This window comes from Scomber japonicus, chromosome 20, assembly GCF_027409825.1.
Source record: "Scomber japonicus isolate fScoJap1 chromosome 20, fScoJap1.pri, whole genome shotgun sequence".
NCBI classification, from domain to species: Eukaryota; Metazoa; Chordata; class Actinopteri; order Scombriformes; family Scombridae; genus Scomber; species Scomber japonicus.
Window position 1 is genome coordinate 3,671,364 of NC_070597.1, and position 18,826 is coordinate 3,690,189.

Below are 18,826 nucleotides of genomic sequence, written 5' to 3' on the forward strand. Positions count from 1 at the left end.
TAACTGACCTCCGAGCTTCACTTCTGACCCATTTATGACTCACTGTTACTGGAAAGTTGATTTATTTTTTATTTTTTACCTTTTCGGGAAACTGTTGAGTTGAGCAACATTTTCCTCCTTTCTTTCTTTTTTTTTCTTTTTCTTTTCTTCCTTTTCTTTTTTGCCCACAATAAGCATCCATAAATCAGCATTGTCAGCTCTTTAAAAGTATTCAGTGACTCATGTGTTTTGACTGCAGCGCTCCGAGCCCAACCAAAAGATAGCCGACGCCAAGGAAACGCCAGCTCCACGTCTTTATTTCCATTATGTTCTTTTTTTTTTTTTTTAAACTCTCTGTTTTTCTTTGCGATCCCCTCATCCCCTGTTCATCTGTCCCTCATCCCTCTAATGTGCCTCGCTGGCCAACTGCTTCCTCATTTGGAGGAACTTAGAGACTCACTCAAATTGACCCCGTCTGTTTTGACTGTTCCTTCTTTCCTCCCTTCCTCCCTCCCTTCCCTCCTTCCTTCTTTCCTTCCTTCATTCCCCCCTATCTTTGCTTTTTCCATACTTCTTTCCTCCATTCCTTCCTTCCTCCCTTTCTTCTCTCCTTACTTCCTTCTTTTTCTCCCTCCTTTCTCTTTTCCTTCCTTCCTCTTTTCCCTCTTTCTCCATCCTTCCTTCCTTCCTAACATAATCTTCTTAACTTCCTTCCTCATTCCTTCTTTCCTCTTTTCCTCTCTCCATTACTCTCTCTCTCTCTCTCTCTCCTTACTCTTTTCCTTCCTTCCTTCCTTCATTCCACCCTTTCTTTGCTTTTTCCATACTTCTTTCCTCACCTTCCTTCCTTCCTCCTTTCCTTCCTCCCTTCCGTCCTTCTTTCCTCCATTCCTTCCTCCCATTCTTCTCTCCTTGCTTCCTCTTTCCCTTCCTTCCTTCTGTCCTTCTTTCCTCCATTCCTTCCTCCCTTTCTTCTCTCCTTCCTTCCTTAATCTTTTCCTTTCTTCCTAACATAAAACTTGTCCAAACAACCTTCTTAACTTCCTTCCTTCCTTCCGTCCTTCTCTCCTTCCTTCCTTCCTCTTTTCCTCTCTCCATCCCTCCTTACTCCTTTATTTCCATTATGTGCTTTTTTTTAACTCTCTGTTTTTCTTTGCGATCCCCTCATCCCCTGTTCATCTGTCCCTCATCCCTCTAATGTGCCTCGCTGGCCAACTGCTTCCTCATTTGGAGGAACTTAGAGACTCACTCAAATTGACCCCGTCTGTTTTGACTGTTCCTTCTATCCTTCCTTCTTTCCTCACCTTCCTTCCTTCCTCCTTTCCTTCCTCCCTTCCGTCCTTCTTTCCTCCATTCCTTCCTCCCTTTCTTCTCTCCTTACTTCCTTAATCTTTTCCTTTCTTCCTAACATAAAACTTGTCCAAATAAACCTTAACTTCCTTCCTTCCTCTTTTCCTCACTCCATCCCTCCTTACTCCTTTCCTCCATTCCTTCCTTTCATCTCTCCTTACTTCCTTCCTCTTTTCCTCCCTCCTTACTCTGTTCCTTCCTAACAACAAAAGTTGTCCAAATAACCTTCTTAACTTCCCTCCTTCCTGCTTTCCTTCCTCCCTTCCATCCTTCTTTCCTCTATTCCTTCCCTTCTTCTCTCCTTACTTCCTTCCTCTTTTCCTCTCTCCATCCCTCCTTACTCCTTTCCTTCCTCCCTTTCTTCTCTCCTTACTTCCTTCCATCCCTCCTTACTCCTTTCCTTCCTCACTTCTGTCCTTCTTTCCTCCATTCCTTCCTCCCTTTCTTCTTACTTCCTTCTACTTTCCTCCCTCCTTACTCTTTTCCTTCCTTCCTTCCTAACATAAAACTTGTCCAAATAACCTTAACTTCCTTCCTTCCTCTTTTCCTTTCTTCATCCCTCCCTACTCCTTTCCTTTCTTCCTTCATTCCCCCCGTCTTTCTTTGCTTCTTCCATACTTCTATCCTCACTTCCTTCCTCCTTTCCTCCCTTCTTCCTCTTTCCCTTCCTCCCTCCCTTCCGTCCTTCTTTCCTCCATTTCTTCCTTTCCTTTCTCCCTTTCTTCTCTCCTTACTTCCTTCCTCTTTTCCTCCCTCCCTTCCTTCTGTCCTTTTTCCTTCATTCCTTGATCCCTTTCTTCTCTCCTTACTTACTTCCTCTTTTCCTCTCTCCATCCCTCCTTACGCCTTTCCTTCCTCCCTTCCTTCCTTCCTTGACCTGAGGACAACAGAAGGAGTTAAGGATTACGTGTCATTTTACTTGTTCACCCCCCCCCCCAAAAAAAAATAATACATCCATTTATATAAATATATTTTAATTTGCTTTTTTAACGTCATCACACAGTTTAACAGTTTAACAGTTTTAACATCATCAGCAGATAAACTTTATGTTACAGACATTTACATTATTCAGACATTACAGTCACATACATATTAAAAAAAGTGTGTGTGTGTGTGTCTCTGTCTGTGTGTGTGTGTGTGTGTGTGTGTGTGTGTGTGTTCAGATATTTAGTGTCACATTTATAACCCTTTCCACCAGAGATCAGTGCAGTTACAGTACATAGTGTGAATAAAAGAAGTCTACCTGTTAGTGAGGATCATCTGGATGAGAGGAGTGTTTAACTGTTTCCTGTTTAATGTGGAATAAGTGAGTTTTCATCCGGTGTTTAACCCTTTATTGGGCAAATAATTATATTTGGTAACTTCTGTAAATATCCCAAAATATCCTTCCTTCCTTCCTTCCTTCCTTCCTTCCTTCCTTCCTTCTTTCCTTCCTTCCTTCTTTCCTTCCTTCCTTCCTCCTTCCTTCCTTCCTTCCTCCCTTCCTTTCACAATGAGTGTCCTATAAAGGGTTAAGAAGGAAGGAAGGAAGGTAGGGGGGAGAAAAGAAAGAGAGAAGGAGGGAGGGAGGGAGGAAGGGAAGAAAGAAGGAAGGAAGGAAGAAGAAAGGGAGATGAAAGAAGGAAAGAAGGAAGGGAGGAGAGAAAGAGGGAGGGAGGAAGGACAGATGGAAGGAAGGAAAGGAAGGACGGAAGAAGGAAAGAAGGAAGGGAGGAGAGAAGGAAGGAAAGGAAGGACGGAGGAAATAAGGAACGAGGGAGGGAGAAAGGAAAAGAGGAAGGGGAAGAAAGAAGGCAGGGAGGAAGGAAGGTAGGGGGGAGAAAAGAAAGAGAGAAGGAGGGAGGGAGGGAGGAAGGGAAGAAAGAAGGAAGGAAGGAAGAAGAAAGGGAGATGAAAGAAGGAAAGAAGGAAGGGAGGAGAGAAAGAGGGAGGGAGGAAGGACAGATGGAAGGAAGGAAGGAAGGACAGAAGAAGGAAAGAAGGAAGGGAAGAGAGAAAGAGGGAGGGAGGAAGGAAATAAGGAATGAGGGAGGGAGAAAGGAAAAGAGGAAGGGAAGAAAGAAGGCAGGGAGGAAGGAAGGTAGGGGGGAGGAAAGAAAGAGAGAAGGAGGGAGGGAGGAAGGGAAGAAAGAAGGAAGGAAGGAAGAAGAAAGGGAGATGAAAGAAGGAAAGAAGGAAGGGAGGAGAGAAAGAGGGAGGGAGGAAGGGCAGATGGAAGGAAGGAAGGAAGGAAGGACGGAAGAAAGAAAAAAGGAAGGGAGGAGAGAAAGAGGGAGGGAGGAAGGAAATAAGGAATGAGGGAGGGAGAAAGGAAAAGAGGAAGGGAAGAAAGAAGGCAGGGAGGAAGGAAGGAAAGGAAGGAAGGAAGGAAGAAGAAAGGGAGATGAAAGAAGGAAGGGAGGAAGGAAGGACGGAGGAAATAAGGAACGAGGGAGGGAGAAAGGAAAAGAGGAAGGGAAGAAAGAAGGCAGGGAGGAAGGAAGGAAGGAAGGACGGAAGAAGGAAAGAAGGAAGGGAGGAGAGAAGGAAGGAAAGGAAGGAAGGAAGGACGGAGGAAATAAGGAACGAGGGAGGGAGAAAGGAAAAGAGGAAGGGAAGAAAGAAGGCAGGGAGGAAGGAAGGTAGGGGGGAGGAAAGAAAGAGAGAGGGAGGGAGGGAGGAAGGAAAGAAGGAAGGAAGGAAGAAGAAAGGGAGATGAAAGAAGGAAAGAAGGAAGGGAGGAGAGAAAGAGGGAGGGAGGAAGGACAGATGGAAGGAAGGACAGATGGAAGGAAGGAAAGGAAGGAAGGACGGAGGAAATAAGGAACGAGGGAAGGAGAAAGGAAAAGAGGAAGGGAAGAAAGAAGGCAGGGAGGAAGGAAGGTAGGGGGGAGGAAAGAAAGAGAGAAGGAGGGAGGGAGGGAGGAAGGGAAGAAAGAAGGAAGGAAGGAAGAAGAAACGGAGATGAAAGAAGGAAAGAAGGAAGGGAGGAGAGAAAGAGGGAGGGAGGAAGGACAGATGGAAGGAAGGAAGGAAGGACGGAAGAAGGAAAGAAGGAAGGGAGGAGAGAAGGAAGGAAAGGAAGGAAGGACGGAGGAAATAAGGAACGAGGGAAGGAGAAAGGAAAAGAGGAAGGGAAGAAAGAAGGCATGGAGGAAGGAAGGTAGGGGGGAGGAAAGAAAGAGAGAAGGAGGGAGGGAGGGAGGAAGGGAAGAAAGAAGGAAGGAAGGAAGAAGAAAGGGAGATGAAAGAAGGAAGGGAGGAGAGAAAGAGGGAGGGAGGAAGGACAGATTGAAGGAAGGACGGAGGAAGGAAAGAAGGAAGGGAGGAGAGAAGGAGGGAGGGAGGAAGGACAGATGGAAGGAAGGAAAGGAAGGAAGGACGGAGGAAATAAGGAACGAGGGAGGGAGAAAGGAAAAGAGGAAGGGAAGAAAGAAGGCAGGGAGGAAGGAAGGATATTTTGGGATGTTTACAGAAGTTACCAAATATAATTATTTGCCCAATAAAGGGTTAAACATTTATCATTAAGTTAAAAACCTGCTGAAGAAGAAACTCCAGGATAAGATCACATCAATCATTTAAATCTCTCCTTTTTTTGTTTTATGTTTGAATGTTAAACCTAAAATCTTAAATGGCCTCCTTCCTGTCTTTTTTATTTATGATGTGGTTTTTATGGTTCTGAGAAAGAGAGAGAGCAGCAGCCGTGTAGGACATGTTGTCTCTTTTTATGTAACAGCAATAAAAAAATCTGTTTTCAGGTCTGTGGTTTTCTGTCATAGTTCCTTTTTCTCTTCTTCTTCTTCTTTTTTTTTTTTGTTTTAGTGAAGCTGTTACGCTGCGTTGTTAAGTTGATGAGACATGTGACATTCACTGCAGCTGTCAAAATGTCACATTCACTCGCTGGTTGTTTAGTTTATTTCCTCTCAGAGATAAAAAAAAAGAGACACTTTTAACCCTTAAACAGGCAGCGTGCACCAGGAGATACAGACTCTTTAACTTCCTGTTAGGATGGTTAAGGTGGTTGTTTAAATGTATATGTGCCTTATATTGGTAGAATTGAAGCTTGTGGTAGTTATAAAATTATAAAAATCAGTTTAGAAATTAGTATTAATGAGCAGAATGTATCACTTTACTATGTTAAATAACACATTTAAGTGTTTTTACCATTATCACCATTGTATGCCTTAATAAGGGCAACACATCCTGGTGGAGACACAACTCCAATAACTCCATAAAATCCAAAATATATTAAAAATATGAGTGGAAATATTTTACTTTAGGTGCAAATGACATAATTAGTAACATCAAATTATGTTTTTTACATCTCATTTTCCACTCCTGCCTGTTTAAGGGTTAAATTTAAACACAATGTTAAGTTTGATCAGATCATTGTGTTAGCGTCTCCGTCCTGCTCATCAGCATCCACTCTGACACTGAGGTGAAGTTTAAAGCTTTGAGTGGTCACATGATGTCAGTGCATAGCAGGCGTTGGTGCGGTCTGCTCCGTCAGAGGGCCGGGTGTAGCTCCCCCCCCCCGCCGAGCCGCCGACGGCCGCCTGGTTGAGGGCGACCAGCGGCAGAGCGCTCAGCAAGGCTTTCTCCAGCTTCTGCTCCAGAGCGTCCAGGCGGCGGTCCATGTGCTCCTTCAACCTCTTCTCCATCTCCTCAAGGCGGCGCTCCATGGCTGCGTCCAACTCCCTGAGGAAGAGAGGAGAGGAGGAGAGGAGGAGGAAAGGGAGGAGAGGATGAGGAAAGGGGAGGATGAGGAGATGAGAGGAGAGGATGAAGAGGAGAGGAGGAGAGGGGAGAGGAGAGGAAAGAGAGGATGAGGAGAGGAAAGGGGAGAGGGAGAGGAGAGGATGAGGAGAGGAGAGGATGGAGAGGGAGAGGAGAGGAGGAAAGGAGAGCATGAGGAGAGGATGAGGAGAGGAGATGAGGAAAGGAGAGGATGGAGAGGAGAAGAGGAGGGGAAGGGGAGAGGATGGAAGAGGAGAGGATGGAGAGGAGAAGAGGAGGGGAAGGGGAGAGGAGAGGAGAGAGGAGGAGAGAGGAAAGAGGAGAGGAGGTGAGGAGGAGAGGAGAGAGGAGGGGAGAGAGGAGGAGAGGGGAAGGGAGGGGAAAGAGAGGAGAGGATGTGGATGAGGAGAGGAAAGAGAGGAGAGGATGAAGAAAGGAGAGGAGAGGATGAAGGGGAGAGGAGGGGAAGGGGAGAGGAGAGGAGGTGAGGGGAAAGAGGAGAGAGGAGGTGAGGAGAGGAGACGAAAGGAAAGAGAGGAGGTGAGGAGGAGGAGAGGATAGGATGAGGAGAGGATGAGGAAAGAAAGGAGAGGAGGACAAGAAAGGGGAGATTTGGTATTCAGCTGAATAAAATAATAACGCAGCTCAAGTTAAACCACAGAAGAAGAGTTTTGCACGATCAGCAGATTCAGAACTGATTCATCATTCAGCTCCGAGAAAGAAGTCTGAACAGGAGAATCAGAGGTTGCTGCACGGACTTGTTAATACTGGTTATGACTCATGTTAAATATTTAATAATAATAATAATAATAACTGTACTTTGTGAGTTTTAGTGAGGCGTTAAGTTGAGAACAGCACGGTGCGTTCAGGCGTAATGAGCTGAGACTGATTTATGAACATGAAGCCACATCAGAGACACTAATCTTCTTCTTCTTCTCCTCCTTAAAATCCTGCTGCTGCTGCTCATCTGTGACTCACACACACACATTTCCTCTTCTGTCAAACTTTCTCTTTTTTATTTTTATTTCTTCCAGCTTTTGGTTTGTTTCATCTAAAACCACCTGGAGGAAAATTACCAAACTAAAATATACAAAACATTTCCTCTTTCTCTCCTCCTCCTCCTCCTCCTCCTCCTCCTCCTCCTCCTCCTCCTCCTCCTCCTCCTCCTCCTCCTCCTCCTCCTCCTCCCTCCTCCTCCTCCCTCCTCCTTCTTCCTCCTCCTCCTCCTCCTCTTCTTCCTCCTCCTCCTCTTCTTCCTCCTCCTCCTCCAGCTCCTCCTCCCCCCCCTCCTCCCCCTCCTCCTTCCTCCTCCTCCTCCTCCCTCCTCCTCCCCCTCCTCCTTCTCCTCCTTCCTCCTCCTCTTCCTCCTCCTCTTCCTCCTCCTCCTCCTCCTCCTCCTCCTCCTCCTCCTCCCTCCTCCTCCTCCTCCTCTTCCTCCTCCTCCCTTCTCCTCCTCCTCCTCCTCCTCCCTCCTCCCCCTCCTCCTCCTCCTTCCTCCTCCTCCTTCCTCCTCCTCCTCCCCTCCTCCCTCCTCCCTCCTCCTCCTCCTCCTCCTCCTCCTCCAGCTTCTCAAACATGTTTCAGTGTCTCAGCATCTCTGCCTTCAGATTCCAGAGGATTATACTCCTTTTTTCTTTTTTTGGTTTTAGCCTCCAGGACTTTGAATCATCATGAAAACCACCTTCCATTGTTCCTTCTCTAATCGGGCCGATCCCACAGCTCTGGCAGGAGAAGTGGAAACCCCCCCCCCCCCCCCCTCCTGTTAGTAAAACACGTCTGGTTCTGTTTAGTTAGTAAAGAAATGTCACGATGAGTTCACGGAGGAACAACAGTGTAGACCAGGGGTGTCAAACATGCGGCCGGTGGGCCAGAACCGGCCCGCTTAGGGGTCCAATCTGGCCCACTTTCCTTCCATCCTTTCTTCCTTCCTTCTGTCCTTCCTTCCTTCTGTCCTTTCTCCCTTTCTTTCCTTCCTTCCTTCCCTTTACCCTTCCTTCCTTTCTTCCATTCTTCATTCTGTCTGTCCATCATATCTTCCCTCCCTCCTTCCTTGCATCCTTCTTTCCTGTCTCTTTTTCGTTCCTTCCTTCCTTTTTTCATCCCTCCTTCTGTCCTTCCATCTGTCCTTCGTCCCTTTCTTCCCTCCCTCCTTCCTTCCATCTGTCCTTCCTCCCTTTCTTTCCTTCCTATCTTCTTTTCGTTCCTTTTATCCTTCCTTCCATCTTTCCTTACTTTCTTTCTCATGTCCTTCTGTCCTTCCTCCCTTTTTTCCATCCATCTTTCTGTCCGTTCATCATATCTTCCTTCCTTCCTTCCTTCCTTCCATCTTTTTAATGATCCGGCCCACATGAGATCATATTGGTCTGTATGTGGCCCTTGAATGAAAATGAGTTTGACTCCTCTGGTGTAGACGGACCATATATTAGATTCATTAATGCAATGCAGTGGACTCAATTACCCAGAATGCAATGCAACTATAAGATGCATAAATATACACATATGTAGATGCTGCTAGTCTTTTTCTTCCTATATTAAAATGTTTTTTACTCATGTAATTGTAATTTCAACTTCTTTGTAAAATACCCAACCTCCCACCTTCTCACCAAGATATCAGACTTTTAAAATCAGACTAGAAATTTGCATTTCTACAGTGGTGGAAAAAAGTTTTCGGACACCCTTAAAAGTTTACACAATCTCAAATATTATCATGAAATGTTTGTGGAAAAATCTTTTTTGTGTTTCAAAAGGTGTGGCTGCATTAGACAGACACAAACAAATACACATGATATTGTTTTTGTTTTATTGTTTACAAGAAAAACTAACAAAACTAAATTCTTGACAGTTTCAGTATGTCAGTTCTCAACATTGTTGGTATCAAAATCAACAAATAACAGATAATATGTTCAAAACTGAACAAAAAATAAATAAACCATCACATCATCAAATTAATATTTAGTGGCCATTAGCACGCAGTAGAGCTCTAATCCTGGCTGGCATGTTCCCCACCAGCCTTTCACACTGCTGAGGGGTCATCTTGTACCATTCTTCTTGAATTACTGCTTTAATTCTCCTAAATTCTTCAGTTTGCGCTTAAACAGACCTTTTGATAATCTATTTTAAGATTTGTTTAATATTTTGGCTGTGACTGACTGACTGTACTAAAAGAAATTGCACTTGAAGAATTAAGAGTGATTCTTAATGCAATATTTCACAAATGCATGGGGTGTCCAAAATTTCTTTTCCACCACTGTACTACCTGAGACACCCATTCAAACCCTTGTGTATTTTAAATTATGTTGTCTAGACCTCTTAATTTCACACTTCAAGGGGTCGGTACCGTTACCTGCGAAAGACAAGAGAGTGTGGAATCACACCATAGGTAAGAAACCGACCCCACAACAGACATAGGACGTTAAACACACCCCAGAGGTGGGCCTTTCCCTCAGGTATAAATGTTTAAGTTTCCCCATGCTCGGGGTCTTTCTTCATTTCGAACCGCTCACATGTTTTGTTGATTGACCTTTTCTTTGCAAAGAAAATAAAACCTTGTCGGCCGGCGGAAGTCTCTATTTCATTCTTCACCAAGAGCACAGGATTTCCATGACACTCATTATTTTATTTTATAATTTGTGTATTTTTGCTGCCTTATGAAACACTTTGTAAGTTAGATATTTGAAAAGTACTCTATAAATAAAGTTGTGAGTGTTTGGGTATGAAATAAATGAAGAAGTTTTCTAAGCATCTCTGTCAGTAAAGAGTCTCACAGACCGGATGCTGTATCTACAACCTGTTTCTATCACCTACACATCAGCTGCACGGATTAAACCAGTTGAAAAGCATTCTGGGAGTTGTAGTATATAAGATGGTAAACACAGACAGAAGACAACATATTTAAAACCCACTAACAATCATTTATCATCAGTTTTAAGATCGCTTTAGTTTGTTTTCTAGGATCAAACTCAGAGTATCTGATGTTAGTGTGAAGTGTTGACGTGTCTGAGGTGAAGACGTACCGCTGAGCCGCTGTCCTCTCCTCTCGATGTGGAGTCACACTCAGCTGACGTTTGCTCCGAGCTGCTCCGCTCTCACAAAGACTCACATTTATCAAACCGGCTCCAGCTCACCAAGATACGCTCACTGTGTGTGTGTGTGTGTGTGTGTGTGTGTGAGTCCGTGTGTGTGTATGAGAGAGAGTGTATATGTGTTTGTCTGAGTATGTGTGAGTCTGTGTGTGTGTGTGTGTGTATGAGAGAGAGTGTATATGTGTTTGTCTGAGTATGTGTGAGTCTGTGTGTGTGTGTGTGTGTGTGAGAGAGAGAGAGAGTGTGTGTGTGTATATGTGTGAGTGAGTGTGTGAGTCTGTGTGTGTGTGTATGAGAGAGAGAGAGAGTGTGTGTGTGTTTGTGTGAGTGTGTGAGTCTGTGTGTGAGAGAGAGAGAGAGAGAGAGAGAGAGAGAGAGTGTGTGTGTGTTTGTGTGAGTGTGTGAGTCTGTGTGTGAGAGAGAGAGTGTGTGTGTGTGTATATGTGTGAGTGAGTGTGAGTCTGTGTGTGTGTGTATGAGAGAGAGTGTGTGTATGTGTGTGTGAGTCTGTGTGTGTGTGAGAGAGAGAGTGTGTGTGTGTGTGTGAGAGTGTGTATATGTGTTTGTCTGAGTATGTGTGTGAGAGAGAGAGTGTATGTATATGTGTGTGTGAGTCTGTGTGTGTGAGAGAGAGAGAGAGTGTGTGTATATGTGTGAGTGAGTGTGTGTGTGTGTGTTTGTCTTTCTGTGTGTGTGTGTGTGTGTGTGTGAGAGAGTGTGTATATGTGTTTGTCTGAGTATGTGTGAGTGTGTGTGTGAAAGAGAGAGAGTGTGTATATGTGTGTGTGTCTTTCTGTGTGTGTGTGTGTGTGTCTTTCTCTGTGTCTTTCTGTGTGTGTGTGTATATGTGAGTGTGTGTGTGTGTCTCTGTGTGTGTGTCTTTCTGTGTGTGTGTGTCCACGTTGGCGAGAAAATGTTCATGTATCTAAGTGATCAGTGTTTCCAGTGGTTATAAATGATTCACACATAAATTTGATGTTTTTGATGAATGAGCTCGTCTGTTAACAACCTACGGACCAAACCCAGATCCTCCTCCTATCGTCCAGTCCGTCCCCACGCAGACGCTAAACACTGACCCATGAACCATGAAGCACGTAGGAAGTGTCAAAAATGTCTCGGACAAATAAAAGTATTGTTGTGTCAAAATGAACGAGTCTCTGTTTGATCCTCAACAATGTGACCATGTGACAGGAAGTGGCAGCAAAGACGATGATTCAAACACTTTCTATTGAATTCAGATTTAACAAGTTCAGATATTCAGTTTAGTCATGAAAGCAGGAACATAAAGATCTACTTCACTGCTCTATGTGAATCAGTCTGTGGCTGCAGGTGTGTTTAACCCTCCTGTTGTCCTCAGGTCAAGGAAGGAAGGAAGGTAGTGAGGAAGGAAGGAAATAAGGAAGGAAGGAAAGGAATAAGGAGGGAGAAACAGAGAAAGGAAGTAAGGAGAGAAGGCAGGAAGGGAGGAAGGAAGGAAGGAAGGAAAGGAATAAAGAGGGAGAAAACAAGGAAGGAAGGAAAGGAGTATGGAAGGTAGTGAGAAAGGAAGGAAGGAAAGAAGGGAGAAAGAAGGAAGGGAGGAAGGAAGGAAGGAAAGGAATAAAGAGGGAGAAAACAAGGAAGGGAGGAAAGGAGTATGGAAGGGAGTGAGAAAGGAAGGAAGGAAAGAAGGGAGAAAGAAAGAAGGGAGAAAGAAGGAAGGGAGGAGGAAGGAAGGGAAAAAGGAGGGAGGAGGAAGGAAGGAAGGGGGAAGGAAGGAAAGGAGTAAGGAAGGTAGTGAGAAAGGACGGAAGGAAGGAAGGAAAGGAATAAGGAGGGAGAAAAAGAGGAAGGAAGGAAGGAAGGAAGGAAAGGAGTAAGAAAGGAAGGGAGGAAGGAAAGAAGGGAGAAAGGAGGAGGAAGGAAGAAAGGTAGTGAGTGAGGAAGGAAGGGAATAAGGAGGGAGGGAGGAAGGGAGTAAGGAAGGTAGTGAGAAAGGAAGGAAGGAAAGGAATAAGGAGGGAGAAAAAGAGGAAGGAAGTAAGGAGAGAAGGCAGGAAGGGAGGAAACAAGGAAGGAAGGAAAGGAGTAAGGAAGGTAGTGAGAAAGAAAGGAAGGGAGGAAGGAAAGAAGGGATAAAGGAGGAGGAAGGAAGAAAGGTAGTGAGTGAGGAAGGAAGGGAATAAGGAGGGAGGGAGGAAGGGAGTAAGGAAGGTAGTGAGAAAGGAAGGAAGGAAAGGAATAAGGAGGGAGAAAAAGAGGAAGGAAGTAAAGAGAGAAGGCAGGAACGGAGGAAACAAGGAAGGAAGGAAAGGAGTAAGGAAGGTAGTGAGGAAGGAAAGAAACATGGGAGGAGGAAGGAAGGTAGTGAGTGAGGAAGGAAGGAAGGAAGGGAGGAGGAAGGAAAGGAGTAAGGAAGGGAATAAGGAGGGAGGGAGGAAGGGAGTAAAGAAGGTAGTGAGTGAGGAAGGAAGGCAGGAATGAAGGGAGGAAGGAAAGAAGGGAGGAAGGTAGTGAGTGAGGAAGGGAGGAGGAAGGAAGGGAATAAGGAATGAAGGGAGGAAGGAAAGAAGGAAGGAAGGAAAGAAGGGAGGAAGGAAGGTAGTGAGTGAGGAAGGAAGGAAGGGAGGAGGAAGGGAATAAGGAGGGAGGAGGGGAATAAGGAGGGAAGGAGGGAGGGAGGGAGGGAGGAAAAGAGGAAGGAAGTAAAGGAGTAAGGAAGGTATTGAGAAAGGAAAGAAAGAAGGAAAGAAAGAACAGTAAAAAGAGATGGGGTCAGTTTGACCCGGGAGGACGACAGGAGGGTTAATGTCTGCTTACTTTTAGAGCTGCAACTTAGTTATTATCTTTTTATTACTGATTGATCTTCTGATTTATTTATTTATTTATTTTAGTAGGCAGGGATCATGCAGTAGCGTCTTTCTGACACCAGGTGGAGCCACTGAATGTAAATCATGTAATGTTCTACAGTTATGAGATCAGATTTTAGGTGATTTCATTGATTAATTAATCGTAGAAGAATCAGCTGAGTCAGCGTTAGACCTTCTACGATCAGCTGTGGAAGGGAGGAAACAAGGAAGGAAGGAAAGAAGGGAGGAGGAAGGAAGGAAAGGAATAAGGAGGGAGAAAAAGAGGAAGGAAGTAAGGAGAGAAGGCAGGAAGGGAGGAAACAAGGAAGGGAGGAAAGGAGTAAGGAAGGTACTGAGAAAGGAAGGAAGGAAAGAAAAGAACAGAGGAGGAAGGAAGGGAATAAGGAGGTGGGAGGAAAGGAGTAAGGAAGGTAGTGAGGAAGGAAAGAAGGGAGAAAGAAGGAAGGAAAGAAAGAAGGGAGGAGGAAGGAAGGGACTAAGGAGGGAGAAAGGGAGGGAGGAAAAGGAAGGAAGGAAGAAAAGCAGGAAGGAAGGAAAGGAGTAAGGAGTCAGGAGTAGACCTTCATCATCTGATCTCCACTCACCATGAGCCGTTCCTCATCGCCTTCTCCCTCTCTGCCGCCGCGTCGTCCAGCCTCAGCTGAGTCACCTGACCGCAGACGCTCTGGAGCATGGGCAGGAAGTCGGGGCCGGGGCCGGAGCTCGACGCCTGGCCGTGCCCGTTCAGGAAGTGTGACATCATCTCCGTCAGCTGGGAGTGGCTCACCGGACTTCTGCTCTCACTGCCGGCTGGAGATGAGAGACCATTTCTATTATCCTGGTTATTGGTTAGCATGGAAGCTAATCAATTTGAATTCAATTTAACCCTTTATTGGACACTCATTGAAAGGAAGGAAGGAAGGATGGAAGGGAGGATGGAAGGAAGGAAGGAAGGGAGGATGGAAGGAAGGAAGGATGGAGGGAGGAAGGAAGGAAGGTAGGGGGAGGAAAGAAAGAGAGAAGGAGGGAGGAAGGGAAGAAGGAAGGAAGGAAGAAGAAAGGGGGATGGAGGAAGGAAAGAAGGAAGGGAGGAGAGAAGGAGGGAGAGAGGAAGAACAGATGGAAGTAAGGAAAGGAAGGAAGGACGGAGGAAGGAAAGAAGGAAGGGAGGAGAGAAGGAGGGAGGGAGCAAGGACAGATGGAAGTAAGGAAAGGAAGGAAGGACGGAGGAAGGAAAGAAGGAAGGGAGGAGAGAAGGAGGGAGGGAGGACAGATGGAAGGAAGGAAAGGAAGGAAGGACGGAGGAAATAAGGAATGAGGGAGGGAGAAAGGAAAATAGGAAGGGAAGAAAGAAGGCAGGGAGGAAGGGAAGAAGGAAGGGAGGAGAGAAGGAGGGAGGGAGGAAGGACAGATGGAAGGAAGGAAGGACGGAGGCAATAAGGAACGAGGGAGGGAGAAAGGAAAAGAGGAAGGGAAGAAAGACGGCATTCCTTCTTTCCTTTCCTTCCTCCCTGCCTTCTTTCTTCCCTTCCTCTTTTCCTTTCTCCCTCCCTCGTTCCTTATTTCCTCCGTCCTTCCTTCCTTTCCTTCCTTCCTTCCTTCCATCTGTCTCTCCTCCCTTCCTTCCTTCCTTCATCCCCCTTTCTTCCTCCTTCCTTCCTTCTTCCCTTCCTCCCTCCCTCCTTCTCTCTTTCTTTCCTCCCCCCTACCTTCCTTCCTTCCTACTTCCTCCCTTCCTTTCAATGAGTGTCCTATAAAGGGTGTTAACTGTGTGTAGAATGACTTTGTTTAAGAATAAGTTTCTTTTTATGTACTTTGCAAACTTTTCAGCAGATGAGGTTTGTGAATATTAAAACATTAAAATGTGGAACAGATATCAGAGTACAACACTTCAAGGTCAAACAACCTTCATGCAACAGCAAGATGAATAATGAAGATGTTTGGACAAATAAATAGTCTGCAGGAGTGTTTGACTTTCTTTTGATATCTACTCTCCTCCTTTAAAACCTGTTTTCAATCAGTCACAAAAAATGTGGGCCCAAGATTGTTTAAAAAGGGACAACTTGGACATGTTCTCTTATTAAATATCAGATACACAACTATCACAAATTGTGTGTTTTAAAACTAAATTCTATTCTCTTATTGAATCATGTTAAAGACGTTTCTCCTCTTTTTTTAAGCATTTTTACCCAGAATTTTCACCATGTATCATTCACACTTGTTCAGTCAGAGAGAGATTATGATCCTTACTTGTGTTTCTGCTGCTGACACTAGACAGGGACATTTCTGAGGGGGAGGAAGACGAGGTAGAGGAGTCAGACGCCGCTCCGTTCTGAGCCGGTGAAACTGGAGGCTGCTGACACACAAACACAAATCTCTAAAAACTATCTGATGTGTAGTGTGTGCAAACATTTTCTGAACCAACATTTCTCTGGAAGCAAGCTGATAGCAGACCTGTTGAGCTGAGTGAGCGCTCGTTAAATGGGGGGAAACATCTGGAATCATATCAATGCTTTTACATTTCTGACAGTAACTGTGAGATGAAAGCATTTTTCTGTCCGTGGGATTCATAGTAATCCCTGAGAAGCTCCTGATAAAATATAAAATAATACTGGTACCCTGAAGTCTGCAGGCTGAGGCTCGTTCCTGAGAGCTGCTGTGGCTCCTCGTGTCAGGGCGGAGAACGCTCCTCCACCCATCAGGAGAGGCAGGAGGCCGTCCAGAGAGCTCGTCTGGTTCTGACAAACAAAGAGAAACAAACACAGAAAGATTAGATTTTATTGTTTGGGTTCATTTCTGGGATTTAAACACAGTTTTTTAAACAAGATTTTAAAGATTCAATTTTGAAGGATATTTTGTTTTTGGCATTTCTAGAGACTCCATCATTCAGGAATGGAGCCAGGTGCCAAAAAAGTATGACACACATGAAGAAAAACACTGTGAGGAAACATAGTCATAGTTGTTCCTCTTATCCTAAAAGATAAAAGGAAACTCCCACATCTCAAACATATGGATTAACAGATTTAGTTTAAGTACATAAAGTTAATTTTCAAAGCAAACTGAAATGCTTTAAACTTTATGGCACACTTTGGATCAATAATGAGTGAGGTGAAATACAAGCAAGTAGTAGTTTATGGAGTTAAAACACCTATTTCATCAGTGTAGTCCTATAACTCATTGTGTCATTGTTGTTGTAGTTACCACCCATCACCAGCAGGGGGCGACACAGATTAATAAACTTGCAGCTCATTTCCTCCCACCTTCTGTTGGATGTGCACCATCTCCATGAGGTTCTGTGCTCCGGGTGAGAGGCTCGTCCCCATCTCGTCAACCAGACTCTGGACCTGCTGCATGTTGATGCCAGGACCGCGAGCCGGGGCGGGCTGCAGCTGCTGAAGACCCACGAGGACTTGACACACCAAAACGCTGCTTCTACCGGCCAGAGAGAGCAGCTGGGAAGAGACACAAGCAGCTGATTAGACTGAATGTGACTGGATGAGAAAAGAGGCCAGTGCAGCTTTGTGTGAGGACTCACCTTCACTTCACAGGCTGAGGATGGATCATCGAGGATCAGCTGTTTCCTGTAGAAAGGCCCTCTGTCTGCACTGTGAGCAAAAAGAGAGGAGACACATGACTTTAACATCCAATCACATATTTATTTAACTCATATTTCATCAGAACCGTCAAATATTAACAACTTTGTCAGTGTCAACTTCATTAGTTTAGTTTATTTAGGTCACTAAACTCAAATACACATGTATAAATAAAATAAATAATCATAGGTCCTTGTTTTCTATAATATAATAAATATGTTTCTGACCGAAAACATGTGAATTTATAAATAGTATAAAGTTCCTTAGAGTTAAATAGAGTCCATAATATTTACATAGACCAAAGTCAAACCATATGAAACCCTCTACCCATAGATCCTCTGTTCTTTTGACACACATTGTAGGTCTTTTTTGCCAGTATTCAACGTTACATTAAGTATTTACATTAAGAAAGTTAAGAGACACGTGATGGAGGTCCTTGTCTTAACTATCTATATGTAGCTCCATATCTCTATATATTAAAACAACTCTATTTCTGGTTTCATTGATGAAACTAAACACTGCTGTATTTGAGGTTTATTTGCTCTTTTTGAGGGCAGCGGGGTGGTGCAGTGTTCCTCTATCACTGTCACCACACAGAAAGGCTCTGGGTTGAGAAGCTGCAGGCAGGTTGAGGCCTTTATACGAGGATTGTGCATGTTGGGTTAAGAGGTTAACTGATGACTCTAAATGTGTGTCAGACTGGTGAGCTAACGTCTAGGATTGGCTCCAGCTAACGGATCGATGCTCTTTTGGACGGTAGGTGCTTGAAATCTTTCAAAAAGCTTCATCATCAGCTTTCTTCCTGTGCCAGTGAATGCTACATTAACTTATTTTTATAGTATTTTCTGCTATTATAATAATTATTGGTATTGAGTAATTCTTGCTCCTTGTTAATCTTAACTGGAAACATCAGAAGCTAATTAAGTGAAACCAATCTAAGCCAAGCCATGCCTAAAAAAAAGCAAGAATGCCAAAACTATTTTTCCTATTTTTGTGTTTTTGTATATTGAAATAAGATGCAGCACCAGTGAGGTTAGTGTGTGTGTGTGTGTGTGTGTGTGTGTGTGTGTGTGTGTGTACATACCAGTCTGGCTGGATGCTGTCGTCCCTCTCTCCCCGTACCGTTCCACAGTATTCTCCCGTCTGGTCGTACACCTCCATGGTTCGAGCCTCGCTGACGAGCAGCAGGCGGCTGATGACTGCTGGGGAGCCGGGGCTGCAGTGGAGCATCAAGACGCAGGGAGACCCTTCCTCCGTCTGCTCCAACAGCACCGGGTCACCTCTAAAAAAGACAGAGAGAAATTGAGAGATTAGTGTTAAAAGGTGTCATTCATAAAAAAGTGGAATATAGAAAGAGATCATGTAATTGGAGTGGCAAATGAATCCATACTGAAAGCTTCATACCGATGTGTCTCCTCTCCCTCGTCATCATTGTCTTTGTTACCGTTGTAAACAGGAAGCAGGACATCAGACAGGTGACGTTCAGGAGAGTTACAAACCCAAGCAGCTCCGCTCTTCACACAAATGTCCACCATGATGCTGCTGAGGCTGCAGGGACGGGACGGTAACCTAGAGGCTAGGACACAAGGTAGGAAACTATTTATTTAGGAGACAAAAGTACTGCAGTATTATAGTGATGTAGTATGCAGTATTACAGTAAAAGTACTGCAGTATTATGAGCTTGATGTAGTATACAGTATTACAGTAAAAGTACTGCAGCATTATGAGTGATGTAGTAGGCAGTATTACAGTAAAAGTACTGCAGTATTATAGTGATGTAGTATGCAGTATTACAGTAAAAGTACTGCAGTATTATGAGCTTGATGTAGTATGCAGTATTACAGTAAAAGTACTGCAGCATTATGAGTGATGTAGTAGGCAGTATTACAGTAAAAGTACTGCAGTATTATAGTGATGTAGTATGCAGTATTACAGTAAAAGTACTGCAGTATTATAGTGATGCAGTATGCAGTATTATAGTAAAAGTACTGCAGTATTATGAGTGATGTAGTATGCAGTATTACAGTAAAAGTACTGCAGCATTATGAGTGATGTAGTAGGCAGTATTACAGTAAAAGTACTGCAGTATTATAGTGATGTAGTATGCAGTATTACAGTAAAAGTACTGCAGTATTATAGTGATGCAGTATGCAGTATTATAGTAAAAGTACTGCAGTATTATAGTGATGTAGTATGCAGTATTACAGTAAAAGTACTGCAGTATTACAGTAAAAGTACTGCAGTATTATGAGCTTGATGTAGTATACAGTATTACAGT

The 18,826-nt window shown here is 44.2% G+C and overlaps 1 protein-coding gene across 2 annotated transcripts; it reads right to left on the reverse strand.

Moving 5' to 3' along the window:
* Positions 1–5,656: 5,656 nt before the first annotated feature.
* Positions 5,657–18,120, reverse strand: c20h10orf88 (chromosome 20 C10orf88 homolog). 2 transcript variants are annotated; one of them, XM_053341463.1, is made up of 8 exons: positions 17,953–18,120; positions 17,633–17,830; positions 16,491–16,560; positions 16,216–16,407; positions 15,574–15,693; positions 15,206–15,308; positions 13,561–13,765; positions 5,657–6,006 (listed from the first exon to the last, which is right to left on the reverse strand). In XM_053341463.1, the coding sequence occupies exons 1-8, from the start codon at positions 18,081–18,083 to the stop codon at positions 5,754–5,756; spliced, it is 1,272 nt and encodes a 423-aa protein (XP_053197438.1). In that variant the 5' UTR covers positions 18,084–18,120; the 3' UTR covers positions 5,657–5,753. The 2 variants fall into 2 exon arrangements, with proteins under 2 accessions (XP_053197438.1, XP_053197437.1); XM_053341462.1 differs by having other exon boundaries at positions 15,206–15,311.
* Positions 18,121–18,826: the final 706 nt, after the last annotated feature.